Below are 24479 nucleotides of genomic sequence, written 5' to 3' on the forward strand. Positions count from 1 at the left end.
CCTGAGTTTGCTTTAGCGAACATACTGAAGTGCCTTTAAACTGTAACAGGATTGCCTGTGGAGGTGGTTTAATGTCCTTCAATTAAGGTACATTGACTCCACATCTTTCTTTGGTTGCTTTAGCTTTCCTGGCTACCTCATGTATGCCTCATGTAGCTAAGCCCCCACTGTCTCCTACTTTGACATCTACCTGATGAATCTGTAGTAACACAATCATGTCTAGGGCTAGAGCTGTAAGGAGCATTTTGAACAGAGTGTACCCAATGGCATGAATAAAGTAAATCTAAATTTCAGCTTTTAATTAGGTTAACCAATCCTTCTAATACTTCCTAAGTGTTGACTGAGATGTTTATATCTGAATAATGTTTAGCATACAGGATTATAAGTGAATTGTTCATTTTCAGAGCTTGCAATCTGTTGTTCCAGGCATATGACTAAAGTCACATGGTATTTCTTATGCTTCTTAACTGGACAGTTGGGGAAATGAGGATGAAATATGCCAAACACACTTTTCCATAAACTAATGTCCTTGCTTTCATAAAAAGAACAGACATTCCCCAAACATTTGTTTGAACCAAAAAACCATTTGTGAAAATGTTTGCTAGTAGTGGATTAACAGTGGGACAAATCCATTGAATCGGACAGTTAGTCAGAATTTGATCAAATGTTTATGAGCATATAGCATTGGATCAGCTTGAATTATGAGTTAACTCCAAAGCGGGCAGAGAAGAAGTCAAGCCCCTTCAGATGTAGAGATCAGCAACAGCAGCAAGGGACTCATAATAAAAATGACAGGAGTAGTAGGGTTTGCTTATGTGCATTCTTCAATAGCAATATATTGCATATAGAAATACAGTAGTATTCTTTTAAATAGTTTGTGAGTCATCCAGTGGTGCTGACTATGTTCTGTGCTTTAGAAGGTGCCAGAAACTAGGGAGAGCAACAGTATGCTGCCTTGCCTAATCTTTTTGTGCATATTCAGTAAACATGGCTATTCTAGGACCCAGCTGAGCCCATACCGTGCCTGTATGAAGAGGAAAAGGTCCAAAACTAACTTCTACAAAATAATAATCTCCACTAAAAATATTTTCAGTTGCAAAAAATATAACCCACATGACAACATGAATGGTGATGCTGAACTCAGCACCATGGAGAATTATGGGTTCTATGCTTTTAGCTTTCCCCAGCTACCTTGTATGGATGTCACTGGTGTCTCAATATTATCTTGCAGTATAATCAAAGCAGAACTAAACAAAAAGTGTGAAGTTTGGAGGTGCCAGTTATGACTCCAAACAAAATCCTGCAGTCTCTTCAGTATTAGAGGGTGAACCATGTGGCACTCACAAGTGTAGTGTAAAGAGCTTGGAGAAGCAATGTGTCTCCAATACAAGTCTGTTCATAGCTGAGAGACTGCTTAGTATGCCCATGAAAAAGTAATTTAACCTTTCTGTACCTCAGAATCCCCACCTGTGGAACTGGCACAAGATCTTAATCCACTTCAGAGAGCCATTGTGAGGACTAATGAGTTTGGGCATAGTGCCAGAGAAGGAAAGAGCTATACATCTGCCACTGATTCACTGGAAGAGGTTCAGTGAATCACAGTAGGCAATACCATTTCTTCATCTCCATTTCCATTGTGAGGCAAAGGAGAAAGCTTGGAAGAAAAGGGCTGTACTACAAATATTAAAGATATTACAGTTGTTTACAAAACTGAATGATCATAAAGGCTGCTGAAGACCTCAGCTATGGATCAGAACTATCTGGACTTCTTTCATTTGCAAAACCAAAAACCAGAAGAAAAAAAGTTGTGGGAGGTGGGGGGGAGTTTATGAAAAAAGCTGCTGGGGAGTGGGGAACCAGTTTCTCCATCGTTTTTGCGTTCGTTTCTCTGGCATCAACTAGAACTTGGAAGCTTGAAGAAATAAGGAAAAAAAATATTTGCCCTGGCTGGAGTAAAGGTTCAGGTAAAATCTACTTTACAGACTCCTAAACAATATCGTGGGATGAGTTAGAAGTGGAACACTATCAGAGATGCAGGTCTGCAGCCTGACACTACTGGCAAAGCCATGGTAATCTCTCTTTAATTCATAATTTTTGGTAAATATTCCACACATACTTTGAAAACTAGCCTGAAATCCTTTCTTCCAGAATCTGACAGGCACCCCTCTGATCACTGCAGCATAAAATTTAGATGAATCCAAAAATATTCCTGAAAAAATGCATATGCATTAATTCATGTTTCCATAGTTTTAAGATAGCTGGTTCTTCTAAACGATAGTACATTGGTCTAGTTATAAATGAATCTCAATTTCTTCTGCCCCTTAATAATATAGGGCTGGATTTTATTTATCTAAGGTTTTAGTGAACAGTATGCTGAGTACCTCCAGCCAACATTTGTTATGGTTAGTCATTAAGAGATTGACCTAGGAAAGCATTTCAGATGGAGTTTGGAAACCCAGCAAATATATGGAAATACCCCCATCTTGCATTACTTGGATGCCATCAATCTTGACAACACAAAACAGTTGCATAGCCAACATCACCCACTGACCTTTGTGCCCTATTGAAATGCAAATTGCAAATCCCTGGATGGTAAACCATGCCAATTAGAATTTGCATGGCTCATTAAGCAGCAGTTGTGGAAAGCTAGTCCTGCAGCAGAATTAGCACTGTCCCTTCAGCAGAGAGTGATGGTGTTTATAGTTCATCAGTGTAATATTTCTGTAGCATACCCTGTAGCAATCTTTCTCCCAGCTTCCCAATGTCATGTGAGCTCATACTTGCAATGATTCTGTCAATAAGTGATCAGACAAGTCAAAAATGTAGTGCTGAGCAAAAGGTGGGAATATGCGCTAGGTAGACAAACAAAATAGAGACATTGGAAATTTCCCCCCATCCAGGGAAGGAGGGGTTAACAGAACCTGCCAATAACTTCACCACAAAAAAGGACTCCTATCTTTTCCGCTCAAGTGGGAAGAAAAGAACCTTGTTCAAGACCTATTTACCCTAAAAACCTTTACAGAATCTTTCCAGTATCCTCAAACAAGGGGCTCTGATGAAAAAAAGAGACAGGGATTGACAGACAACAGGAAGCAAACCAAAAGGACTAGAGGCCCGTGGACAGCAAGAAGCAGATCCTTTGCAGGTGTTAGTGAGATCATCATTATTCTGTTGACTTTAATGAAGCTACAACAGTTTGCACTATAAGAATCTGCCCCTGTCACTGTGGCTGCCACCGGTGACTTCAAAAGCAGCCTAACTTCAGGCTCTGCAAGGAGGTGCCCTGTGTTACTGTTTTGAATTACTCCCATTGATGATTAATGGGGTGCTAGCTACTTTCAGACTGGGCCAGAAAGCTTAGTGCACGGGAAGGGTGTAGGCTTATCACAGCAGTTTAGGGCTTGTTAGCTATATATTATAATTGTTACCAGGACATGAACTCTACTCTTCCACCAACATTGCTCAGTGCCAGAAGTTATTTGTGTTCTCTCAAACAACAGAAGGGAGATTTTGTTCTGCTTTCTCTGTCACATACCAGCTCTTTGGTTTTATTCAAGGGTGCGTGCACTTCTGTGACTACAGCTCATGTAGGTACAAAAGAGCTGGCTTTAAAATGATTGGCTCAGGTACTACTAGCAGTGTAGCCATGGCAGGACAGTGGTCAGTATGGGATGATGACCAGGTTCTCAGGCAGCTTTGCAGTCCACGTACAGCAGCTACAGTGATAGCAGATACAAAGTGTATGTCACTATTGTACGGCCTGCAGAACATGGGCCCAGCAACCATGGAAACCCACAAGAAAATCCAAGAGACGGTGAGGAAAAGAGACACCATGTCACCCATGGACCTGCTCCCGGGAGGTGCGTGCCAAGCCATGTGGGAGTGCATCCACCACAAGGAACTGCACAAAGATCAAAGGGACCTAAATTGGCTTATAGCTGACGGAGCTCTCCCGGTAAGGGCCCAGAGATGCAGACAGGGGCAGTTGGGGAGACCCAGCTGCCTGTGGCCCAACTGCCATGGGGCCACCAAGACAATAGAACACCTCCTGTGGCTGTGCATCTGCACCAAGGAGGTATGGAAGAGGGAATAGCAGCTTTGTGAAGTGGTGACCGGCGTCAGCTGGCTCACCAGCGAGGCTGCGGTGTACAGGCATCTCACCAAAAACCAGGGGAGCCCCTTGCTCCAATCTGACCAGTTTGCATCCTGTGTCAGGAGCACCGTGTGGAAGGCCAGGAACCAGCTCCTCTACAGACAAACAGAAGTAGCGGTAGTGGGCTGCGTGAAGATGGTGCTGAGTGAACTCCGGACCTACCATCAGAAATTGGTAGCAAAGGATGGAGAAGACTCAGCGAACACCATCTGGCACAGGGACACATGGCACAGAACCATACAACCCCTGCCAAGGAAAGAGGAGAGCGACGGCAGCAGAGAAGAGGACCAGACAAGTGGGACGGAGGACAGCGACAGTGACAGCAGCAGCAGCGGGTCCTCCAGTGGAAGTTGTAGTGGCAATAACAAAGAGACCAGCTGAGCTGAGTACCTGACCCCAGAAACAGGGCACGAGTAGACGTGAAGGGAGGGCTGGTTGAAGAGACCAGAAAGAACTGGGTGTATTTTGTGTGTTTTGTGTGTGGTTTGCGGACATTGTAATGGGTACAGCTGGCCAGCAGGCCTTTGTACGGGTGCACAGGAGCAGGTTTGTTTTTCTTTTATAGCAGGATCAGTTAGATATATATAACCATATATAGAGACAGAAATATATTTTTACAAAAAAAAAAGTCGCTATTGTCTCTGTGGCCATCCTGAGACCAGTGCTGAAAAGCAGGCCCTGTCCACATGCTCCTGCTCCACATGCTGGAAAGATGCTGAGTGGTTGGTTTTTGGAGCATGCCTGGGCACACCCTAGGGATTTCACTCAAGAGACATGGTGGTTGTGGTCAGCACTGCTCTAACAGTTATTACAGAGCATTTTTCCAGCCTGTGATGCTTGTGGTGGAAGAGCAGGTGCATGAAGCTTGTTTCTCAGTGGTGACTTCAGGATTGCAGCAGAGATGCTACCACCACAATCAAAGCAATTAAGCAATTAGTGCAATTATGGCACTAACTAATCTACTTTACAGATAAATATACTTGCAGCCACCAGGTGAAGACTGTTTTGGGCCACATGACTCATTTAGTCTTCCTAAAACCATCACTCACCTGAGAAATGACCCACTCACACAGCCTTTTTTTCTGACGCTGCCTAGAAGTAGATGTAGCTGAATTAAGCAAGTCAGCTGTGCTGAAACGTGTCATGGTACAGCTGATTTGGATCACTGAGTGAAATGCATGTCACCCCTTGCACCACCCTTGATGGTGGAGGACAAGGGGCAATGTGATTTCTTGGCATTCTTCATTCAGCCAGACCTGGGGCATGAATTTAACTGAGTGAGGAAAATGCCACAGAGGTAATAGGTGTCCATCACAATAAAGCAGCAGAGTCTACATTGCCACCTTTTGTTGCACCACTGATTTTCCTTCCAAGTAGCATAACAAAGGGTAATGATGTCTATTTGCATTTGTACTGCCCTAAAAAATATTATGGCAGCACAAGTGAGACGTCAGACAATGTCGGTTTCCACCCTATGTTACATTCCCCAAGTTTAGCAGTTAGTGGGAAGAATCACAGATCCTACCCCTGAATGGGCTTGAGTAGCTTTTGGTAGTTATGTAGGTGTTGCCTGCAGAGCTAGTGGAGTTGTTGCATCTTCAGTGTATGTGTAAATAGTTAACAGGTAGGTGCTAGGAACTGATGTTCAAAAGTATGCAGTATAGGTCCTGGGTTGGTGGAGTTACAGCAAAATTTCACTGTAATATGTACTACTATAGGCTTCCTTTCCACAGGTCTGGAAATACTGGGAGTCTGGAGATGCCCTTGGGCTAGGGCATGGAGCATTGGCAACCCCTAGCATTCAGAAATCATTAGCCAAGCCCCTCCAAGTCATAATGTTTTAAAAAGCATGTGCATAGCTCTCTCAGGTTCTTTATTTTGTCTTCTAGTTTATGAACCTTTAGCTGACACCCAAGTGACATTTTCAAGCCCTTTGTCACAACCATGAAAAACTAAGAAATTACTGGTACTAGTTTACAGAAATAAAAATCTTGATCTCCGTAGTCATGTGACTCCAAGACCTGAGATTTTAAGAACGCACCAAATGTTATGAAATTCATTGAGAATGTGCGAGTGAGTGGCACTGGGTGAGCAGCACGCCTACCAAATGATAGACAATTCAGTTTATTGGAGGTCCTTGTGCCCTGTCCCATTTCCTTATCCAGTGCTAGAACTGCTTGCAAGTTATTTGGCTCCTGTGGCTAAAAGCCTTAGGTCCCTGTATTCTGTTTACTCACACATGCATCTTTGCCTACATATCTCTCTTCCATTGTTGTAGCACTTCTGGATTTCCTTTTGACCTGTGTTAGGTTCACAGTCCCCAAGGAGAGCCATCAGTCCTGTTGAGGAGCAGGTAAAATGTTATTCTTTAGAATGCTCTGATTTCTCCTCTGGTTTGTACATGCACATAGTTCTTGTGTTGCCCAGCAGTACTCATGGCTGTATGGAAAAGCAATAAGGTCACAATAGCCAAGGAAACCTTAGCCTCAAAGTGGAAGTCTTGTGTTCTGCCTACCCATATAGGTATTGCCATCATTGTATCTGATGATGTTTTTATGGTTTGGTAGCTATGGCCCAAAGAGAAAATTAATTTGGCTTCAAGACATTTGTGGAGATTCCTGAATTACTTCACGCTATCATTTTCTTTTCTTTTTTCTATAGAATGGAACCAGCTTCCATGTTTTCGATCAAGGACGCTTTGCCAAAGAGGTGCTGCCTAAATATTTCAAACACAACAATATGGCCAGTTTTGTCCGACAGCTGAACATGTGTAAGTACAATTCTAGCTCAAAGAGCAGTGATTCACAGCCAGGACGCTATAGTGTTAGCACTGTTGGGTGTACACACATGGTTCACAAGATAAACCCAGAGATTTCAAATAGGAATCCATAATGTTAAAAACGTTTTGACCTGCTGTGGACTTTCTGAGTTTTTTGCAACAGAAGAATTTCTCTATTATTTTTCCATAGTCAAAAGATGAGTAAAAACTAAGCTGGCATTTTCTGAGCAGTGCCTTGAGTCTAACAAAGGGCGTTTTGAGCCTAAGAAAGTTGAAAGCCACTGCCCTAGAGTGTGCTGCCGTGCAGATATCACTTGTCTGGTGGGAACCACAGGAATAAAATTATATACATAAAAATAAATAAGTTTAGATATAAAAACCAAATCCCAAACATGGGCTTCAAAACATGTGATATACAAATAATAAACGAAGTTGATTGCTTTTGCATTGATATTTTTGCCTTACCTTTCATGGTAGCAAGTAGCATTTATGCTGCGAAAAGTTTATAATTCTATCAGTATAGTGATTATAATTCTATAAGCTTCTAATTCTATGAGTAAGATGATGGCAGGTGTATGCTTCTAAAATGAAGTTATGTGTCTAAAATGAAGATCTTCCCTTGTAAAGAGAACAGTTTGTGCCATATGGATAAGCAATTAGAATAGAAGGCTGCGGTCTGGTTGAAAGGTTCTGAGGAATGCATAGATCATGAAAGGCTTGTTTTCAGAAGACAAAGAGGAGATTTCCTAGTACTATATTTATAGGAATGCATAAAGGTTATTTAAAATAACATAAGCTAAGGAAGTTTCATTCCATAGTCTTCTGCTTATGCTTAGTAAATCCGATTACATAAATTTAGTCATTATGTTTATGAATCTTTCTATATGGAAATTTTTCTGTATGGATATTTACTGAAACTTGTATAAGACAGATGCTCTACCATTAATGCATCTTAAGGAAAAGCTGTCACCCGTGCTTGGGACATGGCATTACTGAGGACCATTTTCCATCAGTTTTTCTTAGAACGTCATCTCTGTTGAGAAATCAGTTTTTATTGGCCATTGACCAGTTGCTCAGTACACCTTTCTTTGTGAATTGTAAGTATGTAATGGCATAGTTTGTATGTTAAGCCACTCTCAAAGGATCTCAGATCTAGTTTTAAAAACCCATCTAGTTGTACAGGTAAGTGCAGAAAAGTCTCCAAAGGACAGCTTTTAGAAGGCCCAGAGGCCATTTAGGTGCCCAACACTCACTGAAAGTCATTGGCGTGTAATACTGATTTGTGCCTTTGAAAATCTCTCCCGAACTCTTTTTAGAGTAGAAATCAGCAGGGATATTTTATAAGAACTGTTTTTTTAAGGCTTTGATAATATTAAATTGCTCCTGGGCTTAGAAAACTAGATTTAGTGTTGATTTAGCATTTCTTATTAACTTCAATTAAAATAATATTCTATCCTTTCTTAATTATTGGGGAGGTATTGATGTTGGTATTGAAAAACCCACAGCAACTGAACATTTCACATGACTCATTACTAAAAAAGCCTTGAATGATTACAGAACACATGATCTGTTCCACTAAAGTATCTCTTGGATAACAATATACCCCAAATGAATGCTTTTAAAAGATAACATTCACCCTGTGCAGAAGACCAACACACTGCCTATGCTCTATTTAAAACCTGCTTGGAGAACTCACATGGGGGAATGGTGCTGCTTAGCACGTGGGTTTGACTGTCTGTCTGGAGATGAATTTTGTCTTTGATTACATTTTAATTTTTCTTAAAAGATTTAGAAAGTAAAAATGGGCAACTGATCATGGGCCTTTCACTTCAAGTCCAGCAGTTCATAGCCAGGCTAGGTCAGCCCTGCTTCAAAGCTGTTCCTCTCTGATAGCTGTTCAGTAACCCACGTAGAACAGATGAGTGATCATGGGCAAATTCGTAGTGGATAAGGGCCTCCAAATTCGTAGTGGATAAGGGCCTCCATCAGATTAAACTGGCTGTAGAGATTTCACTGCCATAAACTGTCTCCATCCTGAGGTTTAAGTCACGTTTGCCAAGACAAATTAGGCTTGATAGGAACTATTGGGATGTTATGTAACCAATGTAGGGTTTGCTCTTCACAGCATATTGACAAAATCTAAGATAGCCCTCAGGCAGAAGTGAAGGGATATCAACTGCATTTAAGAATCAGTGGGTAAGTGTGTGTGTGTGTGTGGGGGGGGGACACACATAGGGGTCAGAGCACTAATTTACACATTGAGATCCTTTTTCCTTCCTGTTTGGTCCTATCTATCTGTTTTTCACCAGTTCTGTTTATATTTAGATGGCTTCAGGAAAGTGGTAAATATTGAGCAGGGTGGCCTTGTCAAACCTGAACGTGATGACACAGAGTTCCAGCACCTTTATTTCCTACAAGGTCATGAACACCTCTTGGAACACATCAAAAGGAAGGTAGGAACTGAGTTTCAGCTGCACCTCCTTTTCTAAGGGGTTGTTGTGCATCTGATGGCTTACTGTCCTCACATGGTGGTAGAAAGGAGTTTCTTGCAAGGGTTGTGCCATTAGCAGACCTCATTTACTATAATCTTTAATCTTAGAGAAATAGAAGGTTTTTTAAATCATCTAGTTAATTTTCACAAGGCTAGTGCTGCACTGATCCTTTCTGTCAAATTGTATTTAAACCATGCCCACTGATGGGATTTCCTCTACTCCTCTTAGATTCTTCTCCTCTTATTTTTCATGGTTTTCACTCTTTTCATTCAATTTGCCTAAGCACAGTTCCACAGGCCACTTCATACTCTTAAAAATGTGTCCTGTGTTTTAATTCATTACAACTGAATAACCTAGCTGTAGATGTGAGTCCTGCTTAGAAGCCCTTACAAAGCTTTTACCTCTCTGTGCATATGTTGTTCGTGTCTGTCTTATGTTTTCTTCTCAGGTCTCAGTTGTAAAAAGTGAGGAAACTAAGATGCGCCAAGAGGATCTCAGCAGATTGTTGTATGAGGTCCAGATCCTGAGAAGTCAACAGGAGAACATGGAATGTCAAGTGCAGGATATGAAGCAGTGAGTTAATCCTATTCACATGGTTCCTTCATAACATTGGTTTCCTTGACATTGGTTTCCTTGTAAACCTTGGTGAGTACTTAAAAAAATGAGCCTCACACCTCCACGGGCTTTATCTTGCAAACACATTGACATTCCTGTCATGGCCAGTGAAGGTTTTTGGTTTTAGAACAGATCTATGCTGTCCAGTGATAATTATCTCGGGGCCATGCTCAGATCCTGGATGCACCTGGATCATAACTTTTTAGGACCTTTTTGCAGTGTGGTTAAGCCAGTGATTCTCAACCAAGGTGGAATGATTCACAGTATAAACCAAAAGATCTTCTGTTATTCACGTGATAAACCATAAATTCAAATAGGAATTCCATAACATCAAAAACATTCTGATCTGTTGCACTCTTCCTGGGTTCTTCACAACACAAGATTGGTTTCTTACTTTTGCATAGTCAAAAGTAAGTGAGAGGCAAGATCTGGAATTTTCCAAAGGCTTAAAGATTTGATGGACTCTGTAATTTTGGATGCACAGCTCAGTTCCTTTGTGATTCTTATCCCACCAAGTATACTCTGGCCTTCCTGTAAGGCTTTCTAAGAATTTTCCAAGGGCTGATTTGAGTCTAAAAGGGTTGAAAACCACTGATGTAAACTATACCAGCAAAAGATCTCTCTTCTTCATGCTCGTAACCAATGTAGTTTTGTCAGCAAAAATTTGTTGAAAATTTTACCCATCCAACAAATCCAAAAATTTGTTGAGTGAACATGATCTTACTACTATTGTAAATTAGGAGTAATTCTGGTGATGTCAATGGATCTATTCTAGTGGAAGAGGAGCATCAGGACTGATGTTCACATTCATTCACATTTCACATTTGAATTTGAAATGTGAAATCAAATATGAAATGTTAGCATAGATGTAGTTAGGGATCTTCTGGAAGGGCTAGACATTTTTAAATCTGCAGATCCAGATGCCCTCCACCCAAGGATGTTGAGGGAACTGGCAGGGGTCATCACGGAGCCCTTGGCCCAGCTGTATGAGCATTCGTGGTTATCTGGCCAGGTGCCAGGGGATTGGAAACTGGCTAATGTGGTCCAAATTTTCAAGAAGGGGAGGAAGGAGGACCCAAGTAACTATAGGCCTGTAAGCCTCACCTCGGTGCTTGGGAAGATCTTGGAGAGAATCATCAAGGAGCACATCTATGGGCGGCAGCAGGGGAGATCATGCTCAGGGGCAATCAGCATGGGTTCATCAAAGGCAGGTCCTGCCTGACCAACCTGGTTGCCTTTTATGACCAAGTAACTAAATCCTTGGAAGATAGTGTCGCTGTGGACGTAGTCTTTCTAGACTTTAAGAAGGCCTTTGACACTGTCTCAAACCCCATCCTCATCAATAAATTAAGTGACTGTGGCACTTATGCCTGCACAGTTGGATGGGTAAAAAATTGTCTGATGGGGTGCACCCAGAGAGTAGTGGTGGATGGGTTGTACTCAAACTGGCGATATGTGAGCAGTGAGGTACCCCAGGGCTTGGTCCTTGGGCCCGCACTGTTTAACAACTTCATCAGCGACTTGAACGAGGGGGTGGAAAGCACACTGTCCAAGTTTGCTGATGACACTAAGATGTGGGGCGAGGTGGACACACTTGAAGGGAGAGAGAAGCTGCAACTAGATTTAGACAGACTACAAAAGTGGGCAGATGAGAATAGGATGGGGTTCAACGTAGACAAATGCAGGGTGCTGCACCTTGGGAGAAGGAATCCACAGCATACAGGCTTTGTAGTTCCCTTCTTGAAAGCACAGAGACAGAAAGGGATCTTGGAGTCATTACTGACTCCAAGATGAACATGAGCCACCAATGCCAGACCGCAGCCAGCAAGGCCAGCTATACCTTGTCATGCACCTAAAGATGCATCTCAAGCCAGTCCAGAGAGGTGATATTCCCCCTCTATGCGACTTTGGTCAGGCCGGAGTTGGAGTACTGTGTTCAGTACTGGGTGCCGCACTTCAAAAGAGATGTGGCCAGCCTGGAGAGGGTTCAGAGGAGGGCCACCTGCTTGGTGAGAGGGCAGCAGGACAGGCTCCAGGATGAGAGACTGAGGGACCTGAACCTGTTCAGCCTCAGCAAGAGGAGGCTGAGGGGGACCTGGTGGCTGCCTACAAACTCATCAGGGGAGATCAACAGCAAATAGGTAGAGCTGTTTTCTCCCCAGCACCACCTGGGGTGACGAGGAACAATGGTAATAGGCTGATGGAGAATAGGTTCAAGTTAGAGATCAGAAGGCAATATTTTACAGTTAGGGTGGCCAAAATCTGGAACCAACTTACCAGGGAAGTGGTCCTCGCCCCTACCTTGGGCAAATTCAAGAGGAGTTTGGATGATCACCTGGCTGGGGTCTTGTGAACCCAGCATTCATTCCTGCCTGTAGCAGGGGGTCAGGCTAGATGATCTGTTCAGGTCTCACCTGACCCTAGCTACTATGAAACTATGAAATAGCTGCTTGCTTTGACCAAAAGAAAGCTTTTTCACTGTTTGAGCCCTTTAAGGTTTGTATTTTTAAGTTTTCCTCTGTAACCTGAAAGAAAAAAAAAGGTAATGGGTGTTTGTGTGCTCAGGGAGTGTTTCTGTTTCACTTTCAGACAGAATGAAGTCCTGTGGCGGGAAGCTGTATCCCTCAGGCAGAATCATTCACAGCAACAGAAAGTGATCAACAAGGTAGCAATCAAACCAGTTCAGATCAGATAAGTTCAGAGCTCTATTGCACTGTTTTGCAGAGCAGCCAATAGCTTTAGAGAAGTAATTTTTCCCCTCCTTCCAGACCTTCCATAATATTTCTCTTTCTCTGTATTTTCCTCCTCTTCCTAATTGCATTGCACATGGCTGTCATAAATGCTAACAGGAGCTGTGGGCATGTCAAAGTGAGGCTAATTATCCCATTTGACATTATCCAGTTTTACAGCGCTGCAGCCTCAGGATAGCAATAGGAAGTTCATACTCAGATCAGGCACAAAGAAGAGCAATATCCTCAAGAAAATGAGTTTGCATGTGGTCACAGTGACTTTAAGAAACCATGTATGGGAGTCACAAACGCTTTCAGCTTGAGCCTCTTTCAAGTGAAATCAATGGCGAGGGCTTACTAATTTCAGTGGGAAGGAGATTGTGCATTTTATTTACTGTCCATTTTGTACAGTAGTAGTTAGAAACATGAATAGGTTAGGAAGCAAGTGTTCACTGCAAATGTTAGGGCTCCTCAGATTGCTCCCCAGATTCTTGTTTAAGTCACTAGAAGGTGTTTATAAAACCTATCCATATGCTGCACTTGAGGGCTAGAGGATGCTAATCTCCCTCATCCCAATGGCATTTTCTAATGATATTGAGGTTAGTGGGCATAAAAGCACTTGTCAATGAGAGTAGATATTGCACAGTGTTACCTTAAACTTAAGATCCTTGATTCTGCCCTCACAGGAACCAATACTAAATATCAGGAGTACCTCAAATACTTCAGCAATGTTACTTGATTTGAACAGGTACATTTTTGTGGCTTTTAACAACAGTTGAAGTATGCCTGTCTTTCTCCTGCTTCTCCATCAAAAACTGCATCTGCACCTCTGTCTGGTGATTCAAAATGAGTTTTGTACTTAGAGAAACAGAAGGTCACTGTTTTTACAAAGGTCAAACAAGACAGGCCTACAGTGTGCCCTACTGCAGGGGCATCAAGGGGCAAAAGGCCACCCAACTCCTGGCACAGTTGAAATTCCTGAATAGCAGCACTGGCCAGTTGCCCAGAGGACCACACCACATATCCTGTAAAGGTGACTGTCCTCCATTGCCTTTGTGGCAGCTCCATGAAGAGCTCTGCCCCCAAAATATTAGGCTGGTTGAGAAATTTTTGGATGAAAAGTTATGGTGTGGGTTATGCAGGAGGTCAGACTAGACATGATCACAATCCTCTTTCTAAGATATATTGTTCTTATTTGGGAAGGCAAAATTTCCCAGTGCCTCCACTATGGAGCTAAGTGACTAAACTCACAGTGATTTCCTGTCCAGCAAAGAATAGTGCTCTGATTTTAACATAATGTTGCAGCAGTAGTTCTGCATACACAGTAGTTGCATTGGCACTACTGTTACTTATCCTATAATAGATTATAGCAAGTTATAGTGATATTTGGCTTGAGTCATCTAGCAAGATGGTGCTATGCCATGAAGGATTTCTCACTGTAAAAGCATTCTTGCATCATGGATCATGTCTGATTCAGAAAGGTTGAGCTCAGTAGGATTGAAAAATCCATCAGAAATGGCTGAGATCCCTAATTCAGACCCTCTCTTTAGGGACTGCCTTTTCATTTGCAAAATAGCCGATGGCTTGAGGGAGAGGCTGATTCTCAGCCATCAGCATCTGCATACATTCAATTATGTGCTTCCTTTGCTCACATGCTACTACAGGTGATGGTGCTAGATGGGGACTCACATGTGCACATAATGAGAGAGCTAGGCCTACGTGCGTATGGCTAGTAGTGTGTGTGAAAAGGTAATGCTTAATTCTATGCACATGAAAACTTGCTGAAAATCAAACCTGTAATAAGTTCCTATCTTGCTTTTGCACTGTTGAAACAATGTCCTCTTCACCAATCTGTCTCAAATATTTCATGCCTTGTTCTAAAGAGCAGGCTCCAGTTCTTTGGGGGTTGTGCAAAATGAGGGAACGTGTGTAATAAGAAGGATGCTGTGGAGGATGGAATGCTGAATCATTGTGCTGATTAACACCTGACTTGATTTCCACTGACAGCTGATTCAGTTTCTGTTTGGCCAGCTCCAATCAAACCCCAGCAGTGTGGGAATAAAGAGAAAATTGTAAGTACCCTTGCATGGCGCGCACACATGCACACAGATAGATAATGCTCACACTTCATTAAAAGCACAAACTCAGCTCAGTGTGGGGTGGAGGTCACCTGACTTGGACACCATAGTGATGACAATTGAATGGAGCTGAGCTGCTGAGTCAGACCTGCTGACCGTCCTCATTCAGTGGCCTTTAGAGAACCACCATGTCAGCTTGCTGACCTTCATTTTCATAATACAGAGTGAGCCTGAGGGCCTGATCCTGGCAAAACTGATGGGGGTTTTGACATTGGCACCAGTGGGAGCAGGATGGGGCCCCAGCCAACTGAAATAGCCTATTCTTTAAAATAAGGTCTTTAACTAGAATGCATGTAAAATATTTCAGGTTACATGTAACTTCCAGGTGTGTTTTCTACTTCTACAATGTCCATGTTAATTTATTGTCACATGGGAGGCATTGATGGAAAGCAGCTCTTGCAGTGCTCACCTAAGTATTTACACTTAGGAATAAGCATGTGTTGGTTGGCTACAAAGCTTTGTTCCATGTACAGAGTACCAAATGTATGCCTTATTTTGTGCTCTTAAGTGGGCAATGTGCCAGTGGTGAATTTCACCCAATGTGTACCAGTACCACAATGATGGGCACAGGTGAAAGATGGGACCTAATTTTACTCTCACTACATCAGTGTAAAGTTGTAGTAACTCCACTAAAGTCAATTAGGTTGCACTATTGTAGAAATGGAGTAAACCAGAGAAGAATCAGGTTCACTTATTTTTAGTTATGACTGTTGGTGAAGGAAAAATTGTTCTTGCTAAGAGTCACCATCACTTGCAGGTGTTTGTAGCACTGGGCTCATACTTCTAACGAGGCTAGTCTTTCCTGTACTGAGCTGTCTGTAGAAGGTTAGAAAGGGGCCAGAGCTATAAAGCCTAGATCCAAATGCAAACTTCCTCATGTACAAGTGTGTTTGCATTCGGAGTTCCAGTCTGGGATCATGATCTGTGGTTGATGCAGTGGTGACATTGAGCAGTAAGAGTAGGAGTTGAAAGAATGACAACAGAATTTTTCCAGGTTTTGTCAAGAAAAACCCAAAGCAGATGGAAAGGCACTTTGGCTCTCTACTTTGTAACTTGATGCAGCTCTTAAATGAAAGCATTTTGCTTCTAAAGGACTTTGTCTTGGAACGTTATGACATTCTGTAATGTCAGAAAGTCCAAGAGTTAATAAAGTATTGTCACCTGCAATAAGCAGAGTCTCTTTGCTTCCATACAGGCTAGACAGAGTGCAGAGACTGTGCTGTTCCACTGGTTGTAACCTCTAGAACAAATCCTCTCTGATAGCTGTACTGCTGGCTTCCCTTACAAGCTTCAGAGCCCAGGTGGTTCATGGAAATAGAGACAAAAACACATTTGGTATGGATGGATGTAATGGATGTAATCCAACTGGCTTTACTATATTCCCAAGATGTTTATTATTAACCAGACTTCTATTCTTTTTAAAAATAACTGAGAATGAGAGACCAGTCAAGATTTGGTTGAAGGGGTTGGATTGTTTTTGGTGTTTTTGTAACTAATAGTGATGATGAGAACACTCAGTAAAAAAGAGATGCAGAAAGAATGGGCTAACCTATGGAGTCAAACCCATAGGACAGCTCATTGTGGGAAGGATTTGGAGCACCATGCTAACTCAGCTATCTGTCACTGAAAACCAGGTCCAGTTTTTCAAGCAGCTTAATATGCTTGGCTACTTTCTTTTTTTTTTTTAATGTACTAAGGTTTCCTGAAACCATCATTTTTCCGTATATCAATTAGAATAATCCCACTTCTTGTCCTTTCCAGAATAAAAGCATTGAACACTACCCTGAGAAGTCTTTCCACTGTGACTTTCCTCTCCCTAAAGTGCTTTTTGTTGGTTAGGATTTATTGCTGTTATTAAGCACTGACAGTGCGTTCAACATCATGCAAGACAAAATGGAGTCTTTTTCTGTCCCACATCACTTCTTGCAGTATTATGAAAGGCTGGGGTGAATGGATGGTTTTATATAGTTCAAGCTAAGGATAGTGCCTCGGTACAGTTCTCAGCTCTGCTACCAATATCCTTTCTGGCCCAGGGCAAGTAACTTAATTTCTCTGGCCCTTAGTTCCCCACCTGCAAAATAGGGATCAGGTAATGAATGGGTTCATTAGAGGTAGGTCCTGTCAGACCAGGTCACAAAATCCTTGGACTCGGGTATCACAGTGGATGTAGTCTTTCTGGACTTTAGGAAGGCCTTCAACGCTGTCTCTCACCCCATTCTCATTAAAAAATTAGGAGATTGTGGTGTCAATACCTACACAGTCAGATGGGTCATCAATTGGCTGGACTCAGAGAGTGGTGGTGCATAGGTCATTTTCATCCTGGAGGGATGTGGGCAGTGGAGTCCCCCAGGGCTCGGTCCTGGGGCCTGCATTGTTTAACATCTTCATCAGTGACTTGGATGAGGGGGTTACAGGGATGGGCGGATGAGAATAAGATGGGATTCAATACTGACAAGTACAGGGTACTCCACCTAGGGAGAAAAAACCAGTAGCATACCTACAGGCAGGGGAACTCCTCTCTCATCAGCACAGAGGCAGAAAAGGATCTTGGAGTCACTATTGAGTCCAAGATGAACATGGACCGCCAATGTGGGGATGCCGTCAGGAAGGCTAACCACACCTTGTCATGCATCCGGAGATACATCTCAAGCAGGTCCAAGGAGGTGGACCTCACCCTCTATGCGGCACTGGTCAGGCCGCAGCTAGAGTACTGTGTCCAGTTCTGGGCGCCGCACTTCAGGAGGGATGTGGACGACATCGAGAGTGTCCAGAGGAGGGCCACTCGCACAATCAGGGGGCAGCAGGGCAGGCCCTACAAGGAGGGGCTACAAGACCTGAACCTGTTCAGCCTCCACAAAAGAAGGCTGAGGGGGGATCTGGTGGCTGTCTATAAACTGGCCAAGGGAGACCAGCAGGCAGTGGGGGAGTCCCTGTTCCCCCGAGCACTACTGGGAGTAACAAGGAATAATGGCCCTAAGTTGACGGAGAGTAGATTCAGGCTAGATATCAGAAGGCACTATTTCACTGTCAGGGTGGCTGGGAGCTGAAACCAACTTCCAAGGGAAGTGGTGCTCGCTTCTACCCTGGGGGTCTTCAAAAGGAGGCTGGATAATCACCTGGCAGGGTTTGTTTGACCCCAGTACTCTTTCCTGCCTGTGGCAGGGGGTTGGAGTTGATGATCTGCTCAGGTCCCTTCTGACCCTACCAACTATGAAACAGGGTGTCTTGCTTTTTGTTCAATATTGTGTTGGCAAATCCACACATGAGCTTCTGACAGGTAGAATCTGAGTAAATTTTTCAAATGTGTCACTTTTTGTGTAGTGAAGTCCTTTTCCCTGCCCTGCCCCACCAAAAAAGGGTGAGGTTCCCATAAATGTTTGTCACTTTTGAAATCTTGCCCAGAGAAGATGGGAAGATGGGAAATAGTTTGAAGCACAGGAAAGGAAATCTTGTCTTGTTGCTTGTGTCTGTTGCAAAAGGGGCAAGTCTTATGAGGCATCCAGATGAAAAAAACACGGCCTCTTGACAAATATACATATTTGTAGATATACATGTATAAGTGCTGACTTAACCCATTGGGCGAACTAAGTTTCGTCCTTTGATCAGAGAATGGCAGCATGGAAAAAACTAGGTTAGATCTTTAGCTGGTGTTAACTGTGTTAGATGTATAAAAGGAGTTGTTATATTTTACCTCAGATATGAGGATCCTCTCTATGAAAACAGAATAGAGGAGGAAAAATGAGTTTTATCATTAAGTAGCTACTCTGATGCACCACACAGACACTTGGGACTGAGTGACCAGCTGGGATTAAGGCTGTGCCCTGTTCTGTGAAAGCCCTGCTGCCCAAGAGATATTGCCATGGGCCAGACTGTGGAGGAAGTAAATAATTATTGAAAGAAACCGTGGGAGTTTTAGTTGTTTTTGGCCAAAAGGCCCAGAAGCTGATCTCTTACTGCTGTCTTATTAGGGAAATGAGTCACAGAATTACTGAGGATGTTGTCTGTATCAATCAGGCTGATCCCATCTCTTTTTTGGGTAGACAAAAGAGTAGAGCAACTAAATGGATTACTTTTGCTGGAAGCTGCAGTCACTTTAGCTGCTCACTGAAGAAGACAAAACTACGGGAATGGTTTTCAAATTTATCTCAGGAACTTACAGCTGTAGAGAACTGCCCTGATTGCTTACCACCTGAGCTTGTAACCAATCCCTGCTCCCTGGAAGTCAATGGTAAAAGTGAATTCAGTTCGTGGTAGTGGTGCCAGGACTTCAGCTTCATGTATAGATCCTATCAGAATGCTGGCAAGAAAGAGCTAATTCCCTCACACTGGAAGGACCACAGAAATCTTCCCTTACTGGAGGACAACAAGGCTGGGGTGGCTCTGGGGAGTTAGTAGGCCCTCTTCATCATGCACTCAAGGAGCTAATCCTGAATACTACTGAGCACTCCTTTCCTGGGTATGTTTTGCTTCCATTCAAGCCACTGAACAATGAATGGGCCCTTAAAAAAGGGACATCCTGTGGGTATGGTGGGGAATGATCCATAGAGAAGGCATTCATGCTCTAGATCTGGGATAGGCAATATTTTCTGCCTATGCGTTAGAATGACCTGTCCAGAAACTGGATCCAAAGATTCTGCAGGTTGGGTCGGCTTGCAGGCTGTAGGTTGCTAACCCCTGTTCTAGTCCTTTACTTTGGCCTTGGCTGAAGAAAGCCCTCTGCTATACCATAATGCAGGTTGAAGTATACCCCACTGTATTCATGTGGGCCCCTTATGGAGCCAGGCCATTTACTTTTCCACTTTGTAATGGAACTATGTGCACAATCTAACTACCCGGCTATACAATATCCCACCATGCTCTGAGCAGCCCACCTCCTTCTCGGCCTCCTTTCCCAAAGCTGCTTCTGTACTCACACAGTCAGCACCACTTGCAGTTCCTGATGTTAAGTCCCTCAGCCCTTCAACTTATTTGATTTCAGTGGCAAACCCAGGCATCCACATGCAGGGCCCAAAACGCAGCCCTGTTTGCTGTTGTCAGTGCTTGTCCGGAAAAGCTTGTCACAGCCATTCTGGAAGAATCCATATATAGCGCACTTGGGCTGTGCTCTGCTTTGTATCTGCAGTATAGGACACTGGTTCTTTTTATGTAGTACTAGATATGAAACAGTTTTGCCAGCGAAAAGCCTTTGGGCAGGGGACAAGCAAATTCATGTAGAATCAGATAATGGGCTAGATTCTCTGGTTTCAATCAGTATGGCCACCCCTGACTCCAGTGCAGCTGTACCGAGTTCCACTGGCCAAGGATCTTGCCCACCCAATTGCAGAAACCATTGGGATCAGTTAAAAATTTGAACAGTCTGTTGGTTTCTGCCCCCTCCCTGTCCTTCCTCCCTCCCTCCCTTGGTGACCTTTTGCCATAGGGCAGCCCTGTTTTCCAGTTAGATGTGGGACACACAGATGCAGGAAGCTTTGTATGCTGAGATGCCACAAAAGCTCTGAAGTTAACAATACCTGGATTACATGATGATCTATTTTAACAGCATTAATGCTTCCTGCAAACTCAGTAAATAATTTCTTGATGTCATCAAGCATCAGGGCATCAGATAGAAGACAAGCCTAATGAAGACTGGGGGGGAGGGCGGGGGAATAAGTGGTATTACCCCCTCCCCCATTATTGTATCCTCCAGAATTATGTAAAATACAGCAGTCATCCTCTGTAAAACAATACAACGGAAGATTTCCCATTCCAATAAAGTCCTTTGCAGGCAGGCCTTTGAGCTAAAATCTTTCTTCCCTTTTTCTGCAGACCTCTGATATTAGATGATGGTAGCTCAGCTCCCCAGGTGTCCAAGTTCAGTCGCCACCTGTCTGTGGATCTTCTTCATGACTCCTATTTCATTCAGTCGGTAGGTTCAGTTATCCAACATAGATCTTCTTTTCATTCCTTCTTTCCTTCATGGATCTTCTTTGCATTGTGGGAAATGTTGAAATTTGAGAGAGAGAGTTGAAAGTTGAGGGAGAGTTAAAAGTTGAGAGAGAGAGAGAGATGCTAGACTAAGTTGTAGTCATGTGTTTATTCACACATATACCACGCTGTAATAAAACAGCACCTGTCTAACTATTTCACTGCAGTGGTCCATGGTTTACTGCTATAGCTTAAGCTTGATGTTTTGTTGCTCAGGTGACTGACCCAACTCTGGCCACTGCTTTTTAGTTGTAGCTAGCTCACAGAAAGACAACTGGGGCACTGCCCAGTGTCATCCTAGCCAAGCCTGTGGTTATGAGTGGCCTAGACAGACTATGGTTTAGGCTACACTTCAGTGGTTTGTTAGAGTCCTCCCAGGCTTAGAGTTTTGCAATGGGATTTTCAGAAGCACCTAATAAGTTAGGAAGATAAGACCCTGAATGTCACCCCAGACTCTCTAAGTATGGAGACCTTACCCAAAATGGCCTGGTAGTTGTATAACAGGGTTGTTAGTCTAATTTTAAGAATAGGTTAGACCAAGACCTGTATGGTATGATTTATATAGGGATGATCCTACCTTGAGCAGGGGGTTGGGCTAGATGACCTCCTGAGGTCCCTTCGAGCTCTACATTTTCTATGATTCTACTAAACGCTCATGGATCTTTCCACCAAGGGGAAGTGAAAGGATTTTGATGGAACTAAATCCCCCTGTTGTTGTTTTTTCAATTGAAATAGTTATTTGCACAGCTGAATTTCAGGGTTGGTAGCTGAAAGATTTCACATACTTATTGTGCTGTATTTTAGGTATGGCCCAGTCCATTTTCTTCATGTGAGGAGTCTCACTAGTTGCTTTGCTGACTTCAACTAAACTCCTCACAAGAGCATCATAAGCAAGGTTTGCCTAACATATCACATAAGTTCTTACTCTCAACAATAGTTTTTTCCTTCTAAATGAAGTTCCACTGAACTTAACCAGACTGTGCTTGGCAATGATGAGTAGCATTTGCCAATTTGCTACAGCCCAATTAGGAATGATGTAGCTGTGTCACCTCAATGGAAGTTGAAGAAATCAAGAGTGCATCATTTTCTCCCTATCTGTTGGGCTTCTTGTAGGTTCAAGGAGTTGGGTGAAAATCAGACAAAATTCCTGTGCTAATCCATCTCTGTCTCCTCCTGGGAGCCTGCATAGCTGACATAATGAACTTGCTACTTATTTCCTTTGGTGTCTCAAAATGATAATTTTGCATAATTTTTTTCAGCCATCTACAGAACCTGTCTCTTGTTTAAACAGTCCCACTATTGCTGGAGGGCCTATTATATCTGATGTTACTGAAGCATCACCACCTAATATAGCGACAATGCAGTCTCCTGCAGGTGATAACAGGTAATGAACATTATCATGATCATAAATTTAGGAAAATGACCAGAATAGATTATTGCCAGCTTTTCATTCTACTACAGTATCTTCATCTGAGTCACCACCAGCTGCCCTGCCTCTTTATGGAGAGCTATTTTGTCTGTTTTACAACACACAAAACTTTCAGAACCAGATTGTGACATATTCGAGCATAAATTCCAACATGAAGTTATAGGCTTTGTGCTGGGAACTACCACACACTTCCTTGAGAAGTTCTCCATAGTTCCTTATCTATACTTTTTTCTTAAGAAACTGGCTATTTCACTCCTTGTCAGAAAATGAGATCTCTGACTATGTTGGTTTTATTTTAAGAATCTATGCGAAAAAGTAAGCTTCCTTTTGGTTTTGATGAGGAAGAAATAGAACCATCTTCCTGGTGATAAGAAAATAAAAACAAGATTGCAACAAATGGTCTAAACCTTTAGGTCAATGTACAAAATTTCCAGAAACTTTCAACCATGAAATACAGAGTTATTTCAGAGCTTAACTCCTGCTTCTAGATAGTAAGGGATTTTAGAGCTAGTGTCAAGATTAAAAGCACTAACAATGTGTAAACTGACAAGAATGATGGAAGTCATGGAATAGACAAGGCAGTTATTCTCCTGAAAAGATCTGCTTATAGATATACCAGGTGAAACCAGACCACCATACAATTTCCTGAAAGCATGCTAAGAGTTCCAGGTAGAGATCTACACTCAGGAAGCCATTTTCAGTTAAATTGCTCCTGGGAAGCCTATGAACAATGCTGCTTCTTAGTCTTGAGTGCCATCTACTGGCAATTTATTTATTAACTATCTACATATATGTACATATTCATTTTGTAGAGAACAAAGATATAATGAATGCTTAATGGTGTGGAGTCTGATAAAGGTTTTATTAGGATGAACTTCTGACATGAAGGTTTTACCAGGATCAACTTGGAGCTTGACATTAATAAATTCTGTAAATGATCCCAGATGAGCATTGGTGACTTTTGTACCACCACATGTGCTGTGCTTTACAATTGCAGTGTTTTAATTATTTTTATCAGTATAATTTCAAGATCCTTATGCCAGCAGAGAATTTGGCTCACTATACTCATTTTTTTTTATATTTTCAACTAAAAGAATAACAACCATCTTAATGCAGGGTATTCCCTGTAGACTGGTCATCTGAAGTTAGTTAATGACCCAGAACTGTACCTGGGATCAAGAATTTCACTTAACTGGTTATATATCTCCATAATATAGCAAAGCTTCGGTCATTGTTACTTTTGCATAGCATGCAATCTGAGGAGCACACCAGCTGGTAAGTTAACGTAGTAGGAGAATAAAAACAGATATCACTATACACCATGGTTCTCTTAATTCCGGTAGCTGTGTAGTCTGTAACACGACTGAGCTTTAAGGGACACAGTATCACAGAAAGAGCTGTGTATCAAGTGGAGCTGCTGGGCAGCAGAGACCACCAAGGTTGATCCCCAATTGTATTTATCAAAATGTGTGTGAGGTGAAATGAAATGTAAATATCCTGTCATTGGTATGACGTTTGAAATCTATGACTCTCCAGCCAGCTTTTCTCCTTGACAGATCTTGCTAATGAGAAGTGGCCTCCGCGCTTTCCTTACTTGTAATTCAAAATGTATTAAACTTAGGCGTAGGTAGAGTTCATTTCCCTGGATACAGTGTGAATGAAGGCTGGGGAATAAAGTCATGGCAGTAGGATCAAAAGTAGAAACAGCCCTTTTCACACTCACTTCCCCTCCCATGAATGCAAAGCCCCTGCTGAGCATATGAATGATGCTGAGACTTTCTTTTGCTTCAGGGAAAAGTGCCTTATGCTGATAAAGGAAGAACCAGTTAGTCCTGAAATGAAAGCCACATCTGAGCCAGATGCCCCCTTGAGTGGCTGCAGTACCTGTGCTGAACCCCCGGTGTTACCAGTGGCAATGGTTCAGTCTGTTCTAGAAGGCAAAGGGAGCTGTGGTGCACCACAGTCTGCGAATTCACAGCCACCAGAAAAAAGAGGCAGAAGAGCACCTCTGGACAGGTGAGGAGAGGAGAACACCTGTGACCTTCCTTGCCATTGTGCTATCTGGCTGATGGCTGGGTAACATCTTGTCTGCTGATAACATCTGTAGCTGTATAAGCTCCATTGTGTGCAGGGCTTTGCGCTTAGGGATCCTGTAGCTTATGTAACTCCTGCCAGAAGTC

The 24479-nt window shown here is 42.7% G+C and overlaps 1 protein-coding gene across 1 annotated transcript in view; it reads left to right on the forward strand.

Annotated features, from left to right (window-relative positions):
• Positions 1–24479, forward strand: part of HSF4 (heat shock transcription factor 4) — a 35252-nt gene that overhangs the window by 1988 nt on the left and 8785 nt on the right. Inside the window, 8 exon segments of the mRNA XM_019535674.1 lie at positions 6815–6923; positions 9258–9385; positions 9873–9997; positions 12629–12704; positions 14776–14840; positions 20712–20811; positions 22130–22254; positions 24091–24315. Coding sequence (XP_019391219.1) covers positions 6815–6923; positions 9258–9385; positions 9873–9997; positions 12629–12704; positions 14776–14840; positions 20712–20811; positions 22130–22254; positions 24091–24315 — 953 coding nt within the window.

This window comes from Crocodylus porosus, unplaced genomic scaffold (assembly GCF_001723895.1).
Source record: "Crocodylus porosus isolate Cpor-Errol unplaced genomic scaffold, CroPor_comp1, whole genome shotgun sequence".
Classification (NCBI taxonomy): Eukaryota; Metazoa; Chordata; order Crocodylia; family Crocodylidae; genus Crocodylus; species Crocodylus porosus.